This window comes from Nanorana parkeri, unplaced genomic scaffold (assembly GCF_000935625.1).
Source record: "Nanorana parkeri isolate BGI_ZX_2015 unplaced genomic scaffold, ASM93562v1 scaffold1181, whole genome shotgun sequence".
NCBI classification, from domain to species: Eukaryota; Metazoa; Chordata; class Amphibia; order Anura; family Dicroglossidae; genus Nanorana; species Nanorana parkeri.
Genome location: NW_017307449.1, coordinates 265,438 through 282,870, shown reverse-complemented (window position 1 = coordinate 282,870; position 17,433 = coordinate 265,438). Strand labels below are relative to the sequence as shown.

Here is a 17,433-nt window from a genome sequence, read left to right as displayed (position 1 = left end):
GGGCGAATCTGGTTTTCGGTTCTGGCCATTAATAGAGCTAATAAGCAAGTTCATGTCTAACAAAAGGCATGGTAAGCCTGGCCCTGTCATGGAGGATATATATTACCTGTCCGTCTATCTCCCACCTTGACTGCCTTTAGGCGTTCCCTAAAGACTCATCTCTTCACCGCAACCTAACCACTGAACCTTCACATTCTCACATCATTAATTCCCACAGCTACCTCATGTATCATTTCCCCCTCCTCTTTTAGATTGTAAGCCCTCAGGGGCAGGGCCCTCCTTACCATCTTGTCTTGAATTGTATTGTAACTGTTATGTCTTCCTTATATTGTAAAGCGCTGCGCAAACTGTTGGCGCTATATAAATACTATGTAATAATAATAATAATATATATACAAATACAGAAATAAAAAAAAGAACTAATTAATAAAAAATCTCTCTCTCTCTATCTCCTCTCTCTCTCTCTCTCTCTCAAGATCTCGATCTCTCTCTCGAGTTGTCATCTCTCCCTAACACTATCAACACACAGTGACAGTATGTTTGCTGTTAGACCATTAAAGAAAAGGGGCTGTTATTTGCGTTTCTTCAAATTACTGGCTTGTGACTAAGCTGACCAGGGGCACTGCATACTAAATTGTTCTCTATTTCTGACAGTGAAACTATTTGGAGGGAGCACAAATAGCCAGCAGTACATAGTTGAAAGTATTTTGCCTTTCCAGCCAAGCAAACATCACCTTCCTTGACTTTGTTCTGTCTTTGAGCGCTGGGATGCCCCATCCTATTAAACTAAATTTGCCCAGTAAGTAATTAGTAACTATTAAGAATTATAACAAAGATGGGTGGATAGAAAGATAGATAGATAGATAGATAGATAGATAGATAGATAGATAGATAGATAGATAGATAGATAGATAGATAGATGGATTGCCTCAAATGTATTTTTTGTATCCAGTAAGTACATTATCTGTTAATGAGCAGTCAACGTGAGTTTTTTATGGTTGCTTTTTTGCTGGTCGTCATCTGCATCTTAGGTTCTTGAACTTCTATTTTCCTCACAAACAAACCACAAAGTCACAGAGTTCCAGATCAAATAAATAGAGAACTTGGCCAAGAAACAGTTACTTGTGATAAACTTTTCTTGCTGTGGGAAATAGTGAATATTTTGGAACATTAAAATGAATTGCGAATATTATCTTTCTTAATCAAGGCAGATGACTTGCATCAAGCCCAACACCCTCCTTTTTAGTACAGAGCTTTGTCTCACAGGACATAAAATGAACTTGTTTTTATATATATATATACTATATCAGTTGCCAGTAGTGCCTAAAGCACAGGACATCAAAGGATTAACTGTGTGTGTGTGTGTGTGTGTGTGTGCGTGTGTGTGTGTGTGTGTGTCTGAGTGCGATAAAAATTGGCTTCCTGTACTCTTCACTCTATTGGTGTCTGGAGATCATAATGGTACCTAGGGAAATTGGATGGCCATCATTGTATTCTTGCATTTTCAAAAGGCTGCTGTGTGGTCCACTGATCATAGAAGTTTTTCTCATGGCACAACTGTGAGTCATACGATCTATTGGCAAGATTCCAGGCTAGCCTTACATTACTGTTGCAGGCAGGAGTAAGGGGCAGCAATTTACTACCCGTGAATGGTTGCAGTATATAAACAAGAATTTAGTTGGGTTATTCTTATACCACGAGATTGTTCTCTGTCCTATATGGATAGTTAATGCAGCTGCACAGACATACCTTACTTTCTTTCCCCCACTGGTCTTTTGTAGCTCACACAGGGCTATGAACTTGATTGACTGTCATAGGGTGACTGGGCTAGTGATGTCACATACTCCTCCTGGTACTTACTTTGGCTCTCAAAGGAAAATATGTTAGGCTAGATTTAGAAGTTTAGATCGGTTTCTAGATGCACCTGAGTTCTATTTTTTTTAAACGCAGCTTAACTGACCATAGATTAGATGCATATACAGTATATGCATTTACAAACACTTTTTAAATGCATCTAAAAGCTTCCAATTGCACATAGGGCTTGTTCACATTTTGTCCGGACCAGACATTTTTTTGCCGCACCCGAAATGCATCCTTATGTATTCCTTTGGTATTTCTGAGCTCTGTTGACACCAGCGCAGTCAGTTCCGGTGTGGGGGGAAAATGCTGCATACACTAAACACATAAAACCGCATGCAAACGGACTGTACTGCACTTAAAAGCCTATTTTAAGCTGAAAAAAGCACTGGAACACACCGGAATGCAAAAAATGCATACAAAACGCACTGCACTGCATTTGCAGATCTGATCCAGATCTGGTGCAGACATGGTGAGAACAAGCCCATGTGAATTGGCATGCAATTTAAACCTCTGTATTATGGAACAGTAAGTGACTATGGGTTCTCACCTCCAATGTGTAGATGGGGATTGCTACAATGGTGTACATTTGCTGATTTATTTAATTAACGACTGGTTTTATGCAAGAGGACCCGTGGATGCGGCTGCTTTGGAAATAGATGACTAGCAGTCTTTGTATTTATTGATATAGCACAAGCATTTTCTGAAATACTTTACCGGAGTGCATTTGACCATCCATTAGCCCTTGTGAGGTGCTTACATTTTAATGTAGTTCAGTCCTACCAACTGGTATGTCCTGTGTTTGTTGAAGCCAGTAAGTTCACCACTATTTTTTTGGAACACGAGAAGGTAATTGGACAGGAGGAACATTGTGCAAATCTGATACTGACAGTGCCAAAAGGCAGATTCAAACCTCATGTTAACCACCAACCCACTCTGATTTCCCACAGTGTGAAAATTTAAGCTATCTACAAAACAACAGCTAATCTTAGATGAATAAAATTAGGAAAGACAGAAAATAAAATCCATCCGAGATGATCACTTTGTTGTATGGCCAGGTTTGGTTGTGTGTGAATGAGCTTTGGGTCTGGGTCAAACATGAATCTGACCAGAAGCCAGTCTGTGTGCAGTCTGCGGAACAGGAAAACAAACTGGCTATATTTGGCCATTTTGCCCACCTGAACCTCTGGCTGATGTACCTACAAGTCTGTTATTTAGGGATGGTAGCACTACCACGGCTAAATGACATCCTGGTGACATCATTGAAAAACGATGGTCATGAACATATTTGGTCAATGACTTTACCCAGAATCTCCACTTGCTTGTTTACATAAGAAACCGGCAAAGATCTGTCATTTACGATTGGAATACTGATGGGTGAAGATCATCGTCTGCTCTAGGTCACTGTGTCTGGTCAACATCATCACATGTTGCTCATCAGGGTTAACATGGATATACATGGCTGGACGAAGTGATTGACATTGGATTTACATCTGGAGACATTGCTTATTTAGCTCTTGAACCATACCAAGCCACATGCCCTCAACATTGGAAGATTACTTTGCATGGGGGGTGGAAAAGCCTCCCCCCCACAGGACACCTTGTCCCCATGTTGATTGGGGCAAGGGTCTCATCCTCGCATCCTGCCCAAATATTTTCATGGCCGTAATTGGTCAATGATGTCACCCAGGATTCCTGGTCTTTCTATTTACAAACAAGCCAGTGGGGATCTGTCATATACAGGCCATAGTGCCTAAATGGTAGATACACTTTTTTGTTGACAAACACAAGATGACAGGGTTCTGTCAGCAGTAATGCTGTCACCACTAAATGACAGATACCCACCTGCTATTTGTAAGAAAAAAGTCCCTTTTAAATGTAATACATCCTACTGCTTCAGAACTTCACTTGCAGCTTTAAGGAATCAAAGCATGGTATTAAAACAATTTGTTTATTGTCAATGTTGCCCTTAAATTCACATCAAAAGGCCATCTCCCTACTGAATGCTATTTTTTTCTTTTCTTTTTTGCATTGGTATATGTCCCCCGGGCAACTACCTATAACCTTTGAATGGTTTGCTTATCCCAGTTGTTAGATGTTCGGAAGTGCCTGTATGCACGTAAATTCTTTAAGATCCCGCCATAAACTGTCTGATCGTGTGAACATTCTGTTATGTCAATAGACCCCTTTACTGAAACCAATCCAATAACATGTACACATATTATTTGCAAAGCAGTGAAATGGGTGTGTATATATTAGGGGTTATACAAACTAAAAGCATTGTTTATGTCTTGCAGGGTGCAATGTCTGTGGACTCCATTACAGATCTTGATGACAATCAGTCTCGACTACTTGAGGCTTTACAGTTGTCTTTGCCAGCCGAGGCTCAAAGTAAGAAAGAAAAGGAAAGGGATAAAAAGCTAAGTCTGAACCCTATCTACCGACAAGTTCCCAGGCTTGTGGACAGCTGCTGTCAACATTTGGAAAAGAATGGTAAACCTTAGGCTGATGTTTCCAGGGGTTACATGACATTATAATGCAGCTCTTAACTTGATCTAAAAACAATTTTAGGTACAATTGTTAGCCTCTTAACAACTACGTTTAAAAGACGAGTCCATCCAAAACTGATATTTCTGTATTTGGTAGAATTTACTAAAATTACTCTTCAACTTCTCATAGCTCTGGGTCACCCTCAACTCCACACACATTTTGTGACCATTAAGTGGAAGTCTAACTCTCTTTGCTAAAGTCTCCATATATTATACATTACACAAAATGCAGCAGGAGTCTCAAATAGAGAAATTTTAAATAAATGAATAAATACAAAATTAACTGGAAGTTGATGGGGTAGGTTCCTGTGTAAAACAATTATAAATCTGGCTATAGGCCTTAAAGTGACGCTAAACTCAAGTGTTAAATCTTAAAAATGCATTCAAGTATCCTAACTATTAACAAAAATTTAGCTGTAGATCCTTAAATCATCTCTGAATTGGTGCTAACACTGTCCTTCCTTCTAAAGGGTGGCTACTTTTGTTTCCCATGGTCCCTGTGTGTGATGTAAAGAAGCCACCACCCCAAGCTGGCTCCTGTGATGGACTACAATCTCATATTTAGTTTACTAATGTGTATTGAGATTGTAGTACATCAAGGGAGTGAGCTTGGAGTGGTGGCTACTTTACAACACACACAGGAACCGTGGAGAACAAAAGTAGCCACCCTCCAGAAGGAAGGACAGTGTCAGCACCAATTCAGAGGTGATCTGAGTGATGCACAAATAAGATATAGGGGTCTATTCACAAAGCTGCTGAAGGATCTAGCCATTGCCTCGGCTGATCCTTCGGCTAGTTTCGACCCCAGGACCCCTTCGGTTCGGTAGAACCGAAGGGCTGCTGTACGGGCTATTCACTATAGCCCGTACAGCTCACAAAGTTGGTCGAGGGGCTCAGTCGAGCCGAAGGCATATGCTGACAACCTGCTACTGATAGCTGGGCAGAGCCAGCCGTCATCTCACGGCTAGCTCCGGCCACTTGCACAGACCGACCAGCGTCCCTGGTTACCAGGTACGCTGATCTCCAGACAGCCCAACTCTCCCGGACGCTCCGGGAGTCTCCCGCTATTAGATAGCGGCTCCCGGCCGCCCAGGGGAGAAACACTTTCTCCCGGAAAGTTTTACTCTGCTTGATCGAGCAGAGTAAACCTTTCCCTGCTCTGTTGTCTTTTTTTTTTTCTTCTGACATCGGAGCCATTGGCTGCTGTCAGAATAATAATTTAAAAAAACAGCATAATAATGCATAGCTACATTCCTATGGGCTATTTCAATTTGCAGTAGCCAATAGCAAACAAGCTATTGCACCCGCCCACTGCTGCTGTCAATCAGCAGAGGGGAGCTGAAGTTCTCCATCAGGTCCCCTTCTAGTGATTGACAGCAGCAGAGGGCAGGTGCAATAACTAGTTTGCTATTGCAAAGTGTCACTGCTAGCTCCGCCGAATCGTTTTCTATTTTATTTTTTCTACTTTTTTAACTGTTTTTCTATTCTGCTTGGTACCAAAGAGGTACCGAGCAGAATAGCCAAGCTGAATGCCGATCGGCGGCATTCGGCTATTCACTCACTGCTGTTCGGCATCTATGAGAATAGGCCGAACAGCAGGGAGTAGCCTGCCGCAGGTTTGGCTCAGCCGATCCAGATGTTGGATCGGCTAAGTCGAACTCCTTCTGTACTTCGGGTTGGCTAAACATGCAGAGCATGTTTGGCCGACCAGAAGCAAGCCGATGCATGGCTGATTTTAGTCGGTGTACGGCTGAAATCAGCTGTACAAAGCCTGAAGTGAATAGCCGAACAGTGTTCGGCTCACTTCACTTCGGGTCGGTTATTCACTCTGCTGCCTATGGCAGCTTTGTGAATAGAACCCATAGTGTTGTTAATATGGTATTTGAATGCATTTCTAAGGTTTACCTCCTGAGTTTTGTATCAATTTAAGTGGCAATCATATGTGCAGACTTGAGTTGAATACTAATTTTTTCCACAGTTTGATACATAATAAAATACATAATAAAATAATGTAGAAAATAAAAATAAACCAAAATAACTGACTGACCTCAACACCGTTAAGTGAAGCCAGTCAGAGGTTATAAGGGAGTGTCTAGTTGGCAAACATAGATGCAAATAGATATATAGGTAAGCCTCTGTTGTGTTGATGACTGTGTCCTCCTTGTGCTCTACATTTAAAAGAATCACTATTACTATGGGATCTATTCACAAAAGGGTGAATAGCTTGGAGAAGGCAGGAGAAGGGTCTTGTCTTGAATTGTATTGTGATTGTAATGTCTGCCCTATATTGTAAAGTGCTGCGCAAACTGTTGGCGCTATATAAATCCTGTATAATAATATCATAATAATAATAAGGGAACAATTTAGGAGAACATAGCTGAACTGGAAAGTGAGCTGAATTGGAGAATTTTTCCAGTTCAGCTATGTTGTCCTAGATTGATCACTTCTCCTGCCTTCTCCAAACTCTTCACCCTTTTGGGAATAACCCTGTTAGTATTTGTGGTAGTTTGTGGTCAGAGCTGCAAATGCAGCCATCATTTCTGGTCTATGGGGAGGGTGTCACTTAACCAACTCCATCTAATTAAAGTGTCCGAGGGGCATGCTGCAGAGGCTGAAGAGTATTTTATTATGCTCAGCAGAGATACCGTTAAAGCCACACATCTATATTTCCATATAGCAAGAAAGTGAGCTGAATTGGAGAATTTTTCCAAATCGGCTATGTTGTCCTAGATTGTTCCCTTCTTCTGCCTTCTCCAAACTCTTCACCCTTTTGTGAATAGACCCCTATATGCCACTCAAAAATAGTAAGTCACATGTTGCCAGGTGTGTATTAGCAAAAGTACATAAATCAAGACATTTTTCTCTTTTTGGTTTACAAACATAGCTTTGAGACTGTCACCTGAAAATGATCTCAAATTTATGGTTTTATAAAGTTCCTATAAATTTACCTTATCTATTGTCTTAGCATTACACTATTCTGCAATAAATACAAGTAAATGTTACAAAACACTGACAGGCCAACATTGTAAACAGGTGGTATGCGGTAATAAGCTATATGTTTTAGTCAAAAGAGTCGGAATGGACCACTGAAAGCTTAAACATCAGTCCAATTAGAAAATGTGGCAAACTTAAACAATTCTGTCCACCAACAACCTCCCTCTAACATCACAGACCTAGTGTAAGTGTACCTAGAAGAATGGGAAATTATTGCAGGATCCAAGATGTAGTAGTAGCAGCTTACAACTCTACTTTTTGCTAAAATGACACTGAAAAAAATGCACTTCTGTAAATTGGACTGAAATCAAAAACAGTGATATCTTCCCTACTAGCTGTGTTCTGTAAACAACAAATTCCATTGCCCCCTTGTAATAGAGATGAAGAGAGGAGGGTGTGTTTGTAGTCCAAATCAGGAGAGCTTATTTGGGGGTATAGATGCGCTTTAAAAAACTTTTGTGTCACAGTAAAAAACATTGTCCACCTGCAAAGTGTTAAATATGTTGTGTAAATGAGATATTTAAATCCACATCAAATTGATTTAAAGTCCAGGTACAAAAAGTCCAAGGGAGGTGTACATACGGAAAGCATAGTATAAGCTAATTTAGTTGTTCAACCATATGTGAGAGGGATGTCGCAAATCCAGTCCAGTAAGAGAAACAACATCCAGATTAACCTTTACTGGGACAAAAAAACAATGAAGGATGCATACTGCTTCCCTTTTTATTATATGCATACTTGGGCAGTATAAGCATGCATGTTCATGTGTCCTTTATCCAACCATCATCTTATGAATGTCTGCAGCTTTAGGGTTTAGAATATATTATTTGGTTTCAAGTTTTCTGAATTGTGTACTGAATGAGGATGGTTCACTGAGCCAGAGTGAAAAGGAAAACTGATTATGTACTTTTTTTAGGTCTACAAACAGTGGGGATATTTAGAGTCGGAAGTTCAAAAAAGAGAGTACGACAGGTAACCTTATCAATCATAAAGTTCTTTTGTTTGTTCATAATGATAAAACATGTTGAATGTTATATTTAGAGAATCATTTGTGATTTATGTGATGCATGTGATCATTAGATTAAGGCCCAACTGATCTTTCAGTTTAATTCAGCTAAATACATTCCAGGTGTATCAAAGCATAAAGAAATTTAAAGTCCCCAAGCCCAAGTAGAAAAGCCTATCACTTTTCAGCATGCTCTTTTCTGTGTGAAAGCAGTGGTCTCTCTGGAGAGGTCTGACACTCCCCTAGACCAGCAGTCAGCAAAGGGCATGCTCCTTTCTGATTGTAGAGCTCTAGCTCTGACTTATCAGGGGGTGTGTCAAACCTCTGTATGGAGACCACTGCTTCTGCACACAGAGCAAGGCAGAGCAAGGGTCCTTTTCTACAGCATGCTGGCAGGGGGAAGGCTGTGGATGCTTTCTGATGAAAAAAAAAAACTATAAGACTTTCAACACCTTTTGTTTAAATGAGCGTACAATGTATTTAGCTGATTTAAACTGTGAATTGATCTTTGAAACTACTGACACTTCTTTTTTGTTTCTTCTATTGAAATTAATTTAGGAATTGTAAAAGTTAGAGTTACACATAAACTCAGAAGTTACATGTCCCTATGGATCTAATTAGTAATTGTTTTAAATTCTTGAAAGATTTTAGTTTAAAATCATCCATCTCAAAAACTTCCTAAACCTTGACATCACAACTTATATTCCCCAGTCTACTATTAGCTGTACTGATGATCTTGTTAAAAATTCAGCAACTCCAACAACAGCAACTACAACTCTAGTTAGTATAATCATACATTAAAAACAGAGTTTTGGCAGCTTACAAGGGTGTGTTCAGATACCTTAGATTGTGAAAGTCTAACAGTTATACATGATTTTCATGGTCAATGGATGAGCAGTTTTGCATTCTATGAACATAATAATATGACACAAAAACAAAGTTATTTGGAAGCTGCCACAGTTTGATCATTTGTCTTTATTATGATCACATGTAAACTGCTTGCCTGTACTCTGAACTACAGAGTGCCTATGAGCTAGTGAGAGAAAGAGGAATTATAAGGAATGTACTATAGCTGCAGTGTAATGAACCAGTCTTTGCAACAAACATTTGGGGGCATAACAATAAAGCAGTGGATGTGACTTTCACCAAAAATTCACTGGTGTGGAATCAGTCTCTGCCAGTTAATACATATGTACCTTGAAGATTCACCTGCAGTGATTTATAGGCATGCCCCATAAAGTAAAGTGTCGATGCCCATTTGAGTGCTGTGATTCTATTATCAGTAATATGTTGTCTGTAGGAACTGACATTGTCTTAAATGCTGGACACACTGATAATAGTGTATAATAGTGCATGCAGAAGAAACCTATTGGTGATGTGTTCTGATACTTGTGGTCCGTATTTAGGGCTTTATGTGCACTCTCTAGCCATGTTGCAGCAAACACAGCATGTGCTGGGTGGAACAAGAAGAATATGAATGCAATTTATGCGTGGCCTAAACTCAGTGATCCAGCTCGGTTTAACACATATAATAAACAACTTATCAGATATGAGTATACATCTTTTAAATCAATTTCTTTTAAGTTCATTTTAAAATGTACTTATAAGATTTTCATGTTTTCTTAGTTACGTGAAGAATTTGATCGTGGAGTTGATGTTGTCTTAGAAGAAGAACACAGTGTCCACGATGTTGCTGCCTTATTAAAAGAATTTCTTAGAGATATGCCTGACCCTCTATTGACAAGAGAACTTTACACACCTTTCATACACACTATAAGTAAGTAGAAGTGCAGTACTTTGGTTTTGTAATCTTAACCTACTGTTGAAATGTTAAAGCTAAACTCTGGGCACAAAACATTTCATCTTTAGTTACTACAAAATATATGTAAAATTGCATTGCCTTATTACATTTGTTTATGATTTGAAAAACACAGCAAGCAATATTATAGTTTGTACAGAGATAAATAATTCATTTTCACATAATGTGATATATTCTTGTGTTTTTTTTTAGTGTTAGATCCTGAAGATCAACTTGCCACCTTACAACTTCTCATTTATTTGCTACCTCCTTGTAATTGTGACACTCTGCATAGATTGTTGCACTTTCTATCAACTGTGGCTGGCCACGCTGATGACACAGTTGATAAAGGTGGTCAAGAGGTATGTATGTGTGCAAAGTTTTTGTTCTGTTGTGATTGTGTGGACTTTATAGCCAGCATTTTAAAGTTGAACCCCAGCCTTGCCTTTCTTTTACCAGACATGTAGCTAGTCCTCTCCCCTGTTAAAAAGAAATTAATTCCCAATTCCCTTTAAACATGCGTCTCCACAATATAACCCTTTGAAGCTGCAGCAGCTATCTCATACCAACCTTCATTTTCTGTCTGAAAGATCTTCATCGTTCATCAATCACTTCTGCTCCTGATCTGTACTGTCAACGGCCCTCCTCTGACAGCTATTAGCTTTCTCTGGCATGAGTCAATTTGTTCCCAAGCTTTGTATAAAACAACACATCTCTAGCATCCCTGTAGACCAGTGGTGCTCAAACGGTGTAACATGAGGACCCACATTTGTCCTTGGTCATTGAGTTTCGACCCAAGTCTCACTGAAATGGAACGCACAGCATTGTGGTACCGTGCATTTCGGTGTGGGCGATTGAACTCTGGGAGGAAGGTGCATTTGGGGTGCCATTCAAATGAATGGCAAAGCACCTCCCACACCAGAACATGTAGTAGGTGCGATTGCATGGTACAGTGCGTTAATCGCATTGGACTGTATGATTAACGCAATCTAATAGTGAGAATGGGCCCTGAAAAACACTGAAAGACACACACAGACACAATCTCACACACACATATACACTCCCCAAATTTTTATTTTTAAGATCCACCCAGTCTCCCTACCTTACGAGAACTATAGTGGATCCTCAGCCTGGGGTCCAGTGTGGGTTGCTGTGCTGTGCTGGCTCCATCCATATATGCATTGCGTGTACAACTCCCTTGTGCCCTGGTAGAGGTGGCGGGAGCCAGAATGTGATGTCACTCCGGTCCAGGTACCTCTACAGGACATGCGAGGGAGCTGTAAGCAATGCATGTATGGAGGGAGTTCCCTCACGGCCACAGCTCCAGCCAACCCCAACCGTAAGCTGACACTCGGTGCCGAGCAGCATATAAATGGCAGCTTGGTGCGAGACCTGACAGTGCTGCGCTGGGGGAGGCTGTGAAGCCTCTCGCCTAGAAAAGTGGAAGGCATGCGGCGACACACTGAACATGGGGTCACGACCCACTTTTGGGTAATGACCCACCAGTTGAGAACCAAGGCTTTAGACTTTCCTGTAGTCAGATGCAGTTAAAATATGCAGCACCCAATGACCAACAGGAATAAGCAGGTACATCTAAAAGGGACCTGAGGATGTGTTCTTTTATATAATTATTTTTAAAAGATCTGAGTCTGCCAGCCCCTCCTTTCAGGAGGATCAAAGTTCTAAGATACACTCTTTACAGCCATTGCAACCAAAGTAATAGGGTGGTGCTTGTAGTGACGCTGTGAAGAGAAATCAAAAGTACAAGAGAAGTCACTAGTACTCCATGAATGTGAAATAATAAGCTTGCATTTATTCACAATGTCTCACATAAGTAAATAAATCAATGGTTTTTAGGGCCATGCAGGGTCCCTCCCTCAGGGTATTATAGTCACTATGTTAACCAGGGGAAGGGACCCTAATGCTAACAGCAGTTTGTCCAGCAAAATAAAAAGAATGGGTCAGTGTTTTTAAATCTTTAGCCAGGATCATGTATACCTGGGTGATGCTATACAGCTGACCTGAAGAGACACTGTTGTCAAGAAACACTTTTCTGGCTTCCCGCATAAATAAAATGTTTACAATATGTACTTATGCTATCTTTGCGTGGTCATTTATTATGCCTTTTGTTAGCAATGTAGTTTTTTTCAACCTCAAACAATTTCCAGACATCCACACTGTAAGGTGCAATTGCCAGGTTCTCCTTCTGAAAAATGTAGTTGCTGGGTTGTCATGCTGATGGTTGGGTATCAATAGTTTTGGAGTCAGTGATAGGAAGCAAGTATAGGATAGGTCTGACATTTCCATGGCTTTCATTTCCTGCATACTTGTTCCAGGTCTATGGCTGTGAAGTATGCAGCTGAGACACAAGCAGGCAACTACCATTTTTATAAGAAGGTCATTAGTGATCGCTCCCGCATTTCTCTGATAACCAGTATATTTTAAAGAGGAATGCTCAATTCAGAATATTCAAATCAATACCAGAGATATTTGGTTGATTTCACCCCTCCAAGTTCTGGCCGTGGGATCAGGCCCATATGTCTAAGTATAATGAATTTAACCAGTTTTACATCAGAACCCAACTAATTGGTTTTACTCATAATATACCAAATGGGTGGGAGTAAACACTATAACTTTCCAGGGTAATATTACATGCCATGATGTTATGGTTCATATTAATTGTAATCGCCAATGTTAAGTTCATTGCATGATTCATTATAAAAAAGAAATGAACATTTTCATCTATTATTGTTCTCTAGCTCAAGCAATAAGCAGTGCTATACTCAGCAAGGTAGTCTTAACTCATAAAATTGCTATTATGTACATTCTTTTCATGTTTTGTACTGTCTAATGTGTTTTTTATTAGATTACTGGGAACAAAATGACTTCATTAAACCTGGCAACAATATTTGGGCCCAATTTGTTGCACAAGCAGAAGTCGTCTGACAAGGAGTTTACAGTTCAGAGTACTGCCAGGGCTGAAGAAAGTACAACAATTATCTCTGTGGTACAGAAAATGATTGAAAATTACGAAAGCCTTTTTATGGTAAGTAAACTAAACAGTTTTGGAAAGAGAAAAGTGTCAGTTCCAATGAAATACTTTTATGTTTGTAGCTTCGTACTTCTACTTTTGAGATGAAATAAAGCGTTATAAATTTTAACCACATTCCCTTTGTGACCTCTGCCTAATGCATATGAAGTCTGACATTGTGGGGATCCTATTTGGAGTCACAAGTCACATACCTAGGGTATAGGCTACATGGCTGTGGCTATGTGTGGGCTCCTGAATCCTATGTCATACATAAATCCATTAAACCAGAGCTACCCAGTTTTTCTGGTTTTAAAGATAATTAAACTTTTATTACTTGGGATATTTATGCCTTTATGATCAAAGTGTACTTGGCATTATCATTTTTATTAACTTTTTATTTTTGGCAGCCACAAAGCTTTTTAACCAGTCTGTCTCTCTGTCTGTACCTTGAGAGTAAAGGATAGGTGGGGCAGTTTTTTTGGCAAAGCTGTGTTTTATTAAAATTGCAGATTCCAGATACAGTAGGTGTTATGTTTTCAGTCCGTACACTCTATATATATATATCAAGTATACAGTACAAGTAAATGCAGTTGTGTGCATGTAAAAATGAAAACTGTGTTCCATTTCTTTGTGGCCCTTAGGCGGATGCCCATTTTCCCCCTGGATTCATTTAGGGAATATACCCCTTTGAAATTATAAAGTGTCAATTTATGGACTGGGGCCTAGAATTAAAATATAGTAATGGAACTTGAGGGCAGGGACAGTAAAACTGTTTTCATCTTAGCCCCTGCTAAATTTGTTTCTTTAAAAAATGCACCTACATTAAACACCAAACCCATATTCAAAAGGTGTTTGTTCTGTTTTCCTAGGAATTATTTTTTGTTTCATTGGACCACTGTTTTATTAAAGTGACCCTGCTAGTAACTTTTAGATTGTAGGAACACCAATCAAGTTTGCTCTGTCCAAAACTTCAGGTTACTAAGGCAACTTCATGTACAGGCAGTCCCCGAGTTACATACATCCGACTTACAACGACTCCTACTTACAAACAGAGGCTATTACTGTACAGCAGGGGTAGTTGTAATGCTACCACGTTCGTGCTGACGAGGAGTGCCCGCCTTTTTTGGGTCTGGTTCGTAGGGCTGTACGAACATTAAATTAAGTTGGCTCTTGTTAGACGTGCAGATGAGGGGTGCACACCTCTTCTTCTGGGTCACTGTGAGGTTTTTACTGCTGTCTGTAACCTCACTAGAAAGATTTAGTCCCACTTCCTGTCCTTGAGACAACAGGAAGTGAGAGGAAATCTACACCTAGGAAGGGAAATTCACTCCTGTAAGAGTTATCATGGGAAAAAGGTGTCTCCACTGAAGCTAAACCCAAAATGTTCAAAATCCAATTGTCACAGGGACAGGAAGTGAGGTGAAATCTTCTGAACATGGGCACACAAAGCAACACAAACTTTACAGGGGGTTAACCCTTCCCTGTGCTATCCAAAACAAAAACAAAAATTTTGGCTGGAGTTACACTTAAAAAATTTACCTGTTCCAACTTACATACAGATTAAAATTAAGAACAAACCTACCGTCCCGGTCTTGTTCATAACCCGGGGACTGTGTGTACTTTAAACTAGCGTTTCTTATAATTTAGCAGTAACCCCTATAAGGGCCCACCCCTTGCTGAATGAATCATCCATTCCTGAAAATGACATTCGATTCTGATCCTTTTTGACAGTGCCTAATACATTGCTGACACAGCTTAGCTGAATCTTCCTTTCCTTACTTTTCATCTTATGTTTGTGGCCGGGAAATAATAACAATGGAAAAACATTACGCAAGTATGTTTGATGTGAAGCCAGTTTCATTACTGCTTCCCATCATTGCTTGTATGCAGTAAATAGAGATAGAGGCAAGAGAAACAATTTTTACAAGATTTTAGCACTCCGTGCTGTCTCCCGCTGACATAAATTCAAATTGCTGTGCATTACACAAGACTACCAGTGAGTTCTGGGATTTTTCCAAAATGACTTTATTCACCCCAGAATCACAGTGGTTCAAATACAACTCTATACAGTAATAGCATTTGAAGTAGTAGTGCTAGGAGTTCAAGTACACACAAAAAAGGCACATATGGAAGTAAAGGGTCATTCTGGAACTCTTCTAAAGCTACCTGGGAAGTCATTGTTGTCTGTGCATTAAACAAGACCCTCTCATTATAAACCATTTGACCTTTGCTACAATAGATATATATTTTTTTAAATAAAGTTTTAAAATTGATTGCTTTTTTCTCTTGATCATTATTGATAAAATATGTTTTGGATATTCACAGTTATTACCTTCTAAAGCAAATTGGATTTGTAGTTCCACCACAGCTGGAGGGCCCGGAGGTTTGCTACACCTGTTCTAAAGAGTCTGTTTTTTACTGTTATATATTCATGGGTGCAAGAGTGTCAATCTCATCCAGAGGTATAAGTGACACTGTTATAGTTTATTGTAGTAAGGAAAAGCCAGTCGTGCTATTTGGACTATGTGGAGGGGAAAAGAAAATATACAAATGTGATCAGTATAATTTTCAGGTTTCATTTTGCTTCAGATATAACATTATCTACCACAGAGACAGATCTAATCAAGCTAAGTAAACAGGGTGAATTTGTTGTTTTATAGTAGCGCTAAAGTGTCATTGGATTCCAGTAAAACAAAGAGTGGAATTGAGACAGGGGCATAAAAGGCACTGGTTGTTCTATTCTATTTTATAGCAGAGTCGAAGCCAACTACTGTCAGCTTTTATTTGCTATATGCATCCTATTTGGGACACTTCCCTTCACTTCCTGTCTTATAGCCTCAATAGAAGAAATTCCTCCAAAAGAAAGGGAAATCCCTGGTGGTCAGTAGGCTGACCAGAACTAGTGTCCCCATTGGAAGTTTTCCCATCTATTCCTGTTCTGATAATCAGCTAAAATTTGGGATTTCTTTTACTTTCAGTGATAGTGGTCTCCCTAAATCTCCCTAATGAGGACACAGACAGCAATAAAAACGCCAGGTGTTCTAATCTCCCTCCACTCTATCCAAAAAAAAAAAAAGGTTTTGACTTATTTTTTAAAAAGAGACAATGGAGGAATCCTATTTCGACTTTTCAGCTACATTGGTGGGTGACTAATGATGAAAAAAAACTTTTATTTCTATGAGAGACTGACATGGTAGTATGTGTAATAAACTAATGAAACTGGGTGCACTGAAATTATAATTCTGAACTAAACAAAAACACCTTTTGAAACCTGTACAGTAAGACGAAAATTGCAAATTATATACCTAACAAAATAACAGACTCATCATTCTACTGTGTAAATCTAAGTGAAATTCTTATTAGGAAAACACCACCTATAACTAACAATATATAGATAAACAGATGCGGCGAAATTTTTAGTTAGTTACTCTTGGTGCATATTTGGGTGATTGGGTGCTGGTGGCTCGTGGTGGCACGTTCTGGGGGGAGGGGGCTCAAATGCGGTTCGTGGAGCACAACATCACTGGTTGCCAGGAGCTGGGCAGGACACCAGCCGGAACGATCTACTCAGCTCCAGTGACATCAGTGAGCTGGGTGTAATGCCAGCCAGAGCGCCACAGGTTGCTAACAGCTCTTAACGCACCAATGAGATGCCGTCTGGGGCAACCTCCTCAGGCTGCCTTATTATAGGGATGGCGCTGGACATTCTCCTTGACCCTAAAGCACACATGTGAGTGAGTGTGTCTCAACACAGGTAGCACAACACCGACTGTAGGGGAAGATTGTTGGGCTAAGTTATCCATTGGCTTCCTATGTTACCTGGGGACCCCTCACTACAATTTCTGGCTCCGTTCTTAGCCACCTTTTGCAATAGCAGGTGTTCCTACTTCTCCTATTTCATTCTTAATGATTTCAAATAAATTCAGAAACTCAATAGTGAGCATGAACACCTCTATTAACTGCTATAGTGTGCGTGTAGATCATTGAACTCACCTGGAGAGACATAGGAAAGGATGAGCTGATTTAACTTTCCAGCATCTGTCACAAACTGAAACATCAGTTTAGTTTCACCGGCTGTTTTAAACAGTGACTATTTCTAAACATTTTTAACAGGAGGCATGTGACACATTAATTTTACCAGATTAGATACCAGTGCTGTATAACGAAGCAATAGTATCACTCGCAAATGCAAATTATA

At 39.8% G+C, this 17,433-nt stretch overlaps 1 protein-coding gene across 1 annotated transcript in view; it reads left to right on the top strand.

Annotated features, from left to right (window-relative positions):
• The window catches only part of ARHGAP6 (Rho GTPase activating protein 6), a 220,499-nt gene that overhangs the window by 177,065 nt on the left and 26,001 nt on the right, over positions 1 to 17,433 (top strand). The window contains exons 5-9 of the mRNA XM_018568383.1: positions 4,155 to 4,350; positions 8,317 to 8,372; positions 10,033 to 10,183; positions 10,418 to 10,566; positions 13,071 to 13,250. Coding sequence (XP_018423885.1) covers positions 4,155 to 4,350; positions 8,317 to 8,372; positions 10,033 to 10,183; positions 10,418 to 10,566; positions 13,071 to 13,250 — 732 coding nt within the window. The remainder of the gene's footprint in view (positions 1 to 4,154; positions 4,351 to 8,316; positions 8,373 to 10,032; positions 10,184 to 10,417; positions 10,567 to 13,070; positions 13,251 to 17,433) is intronic.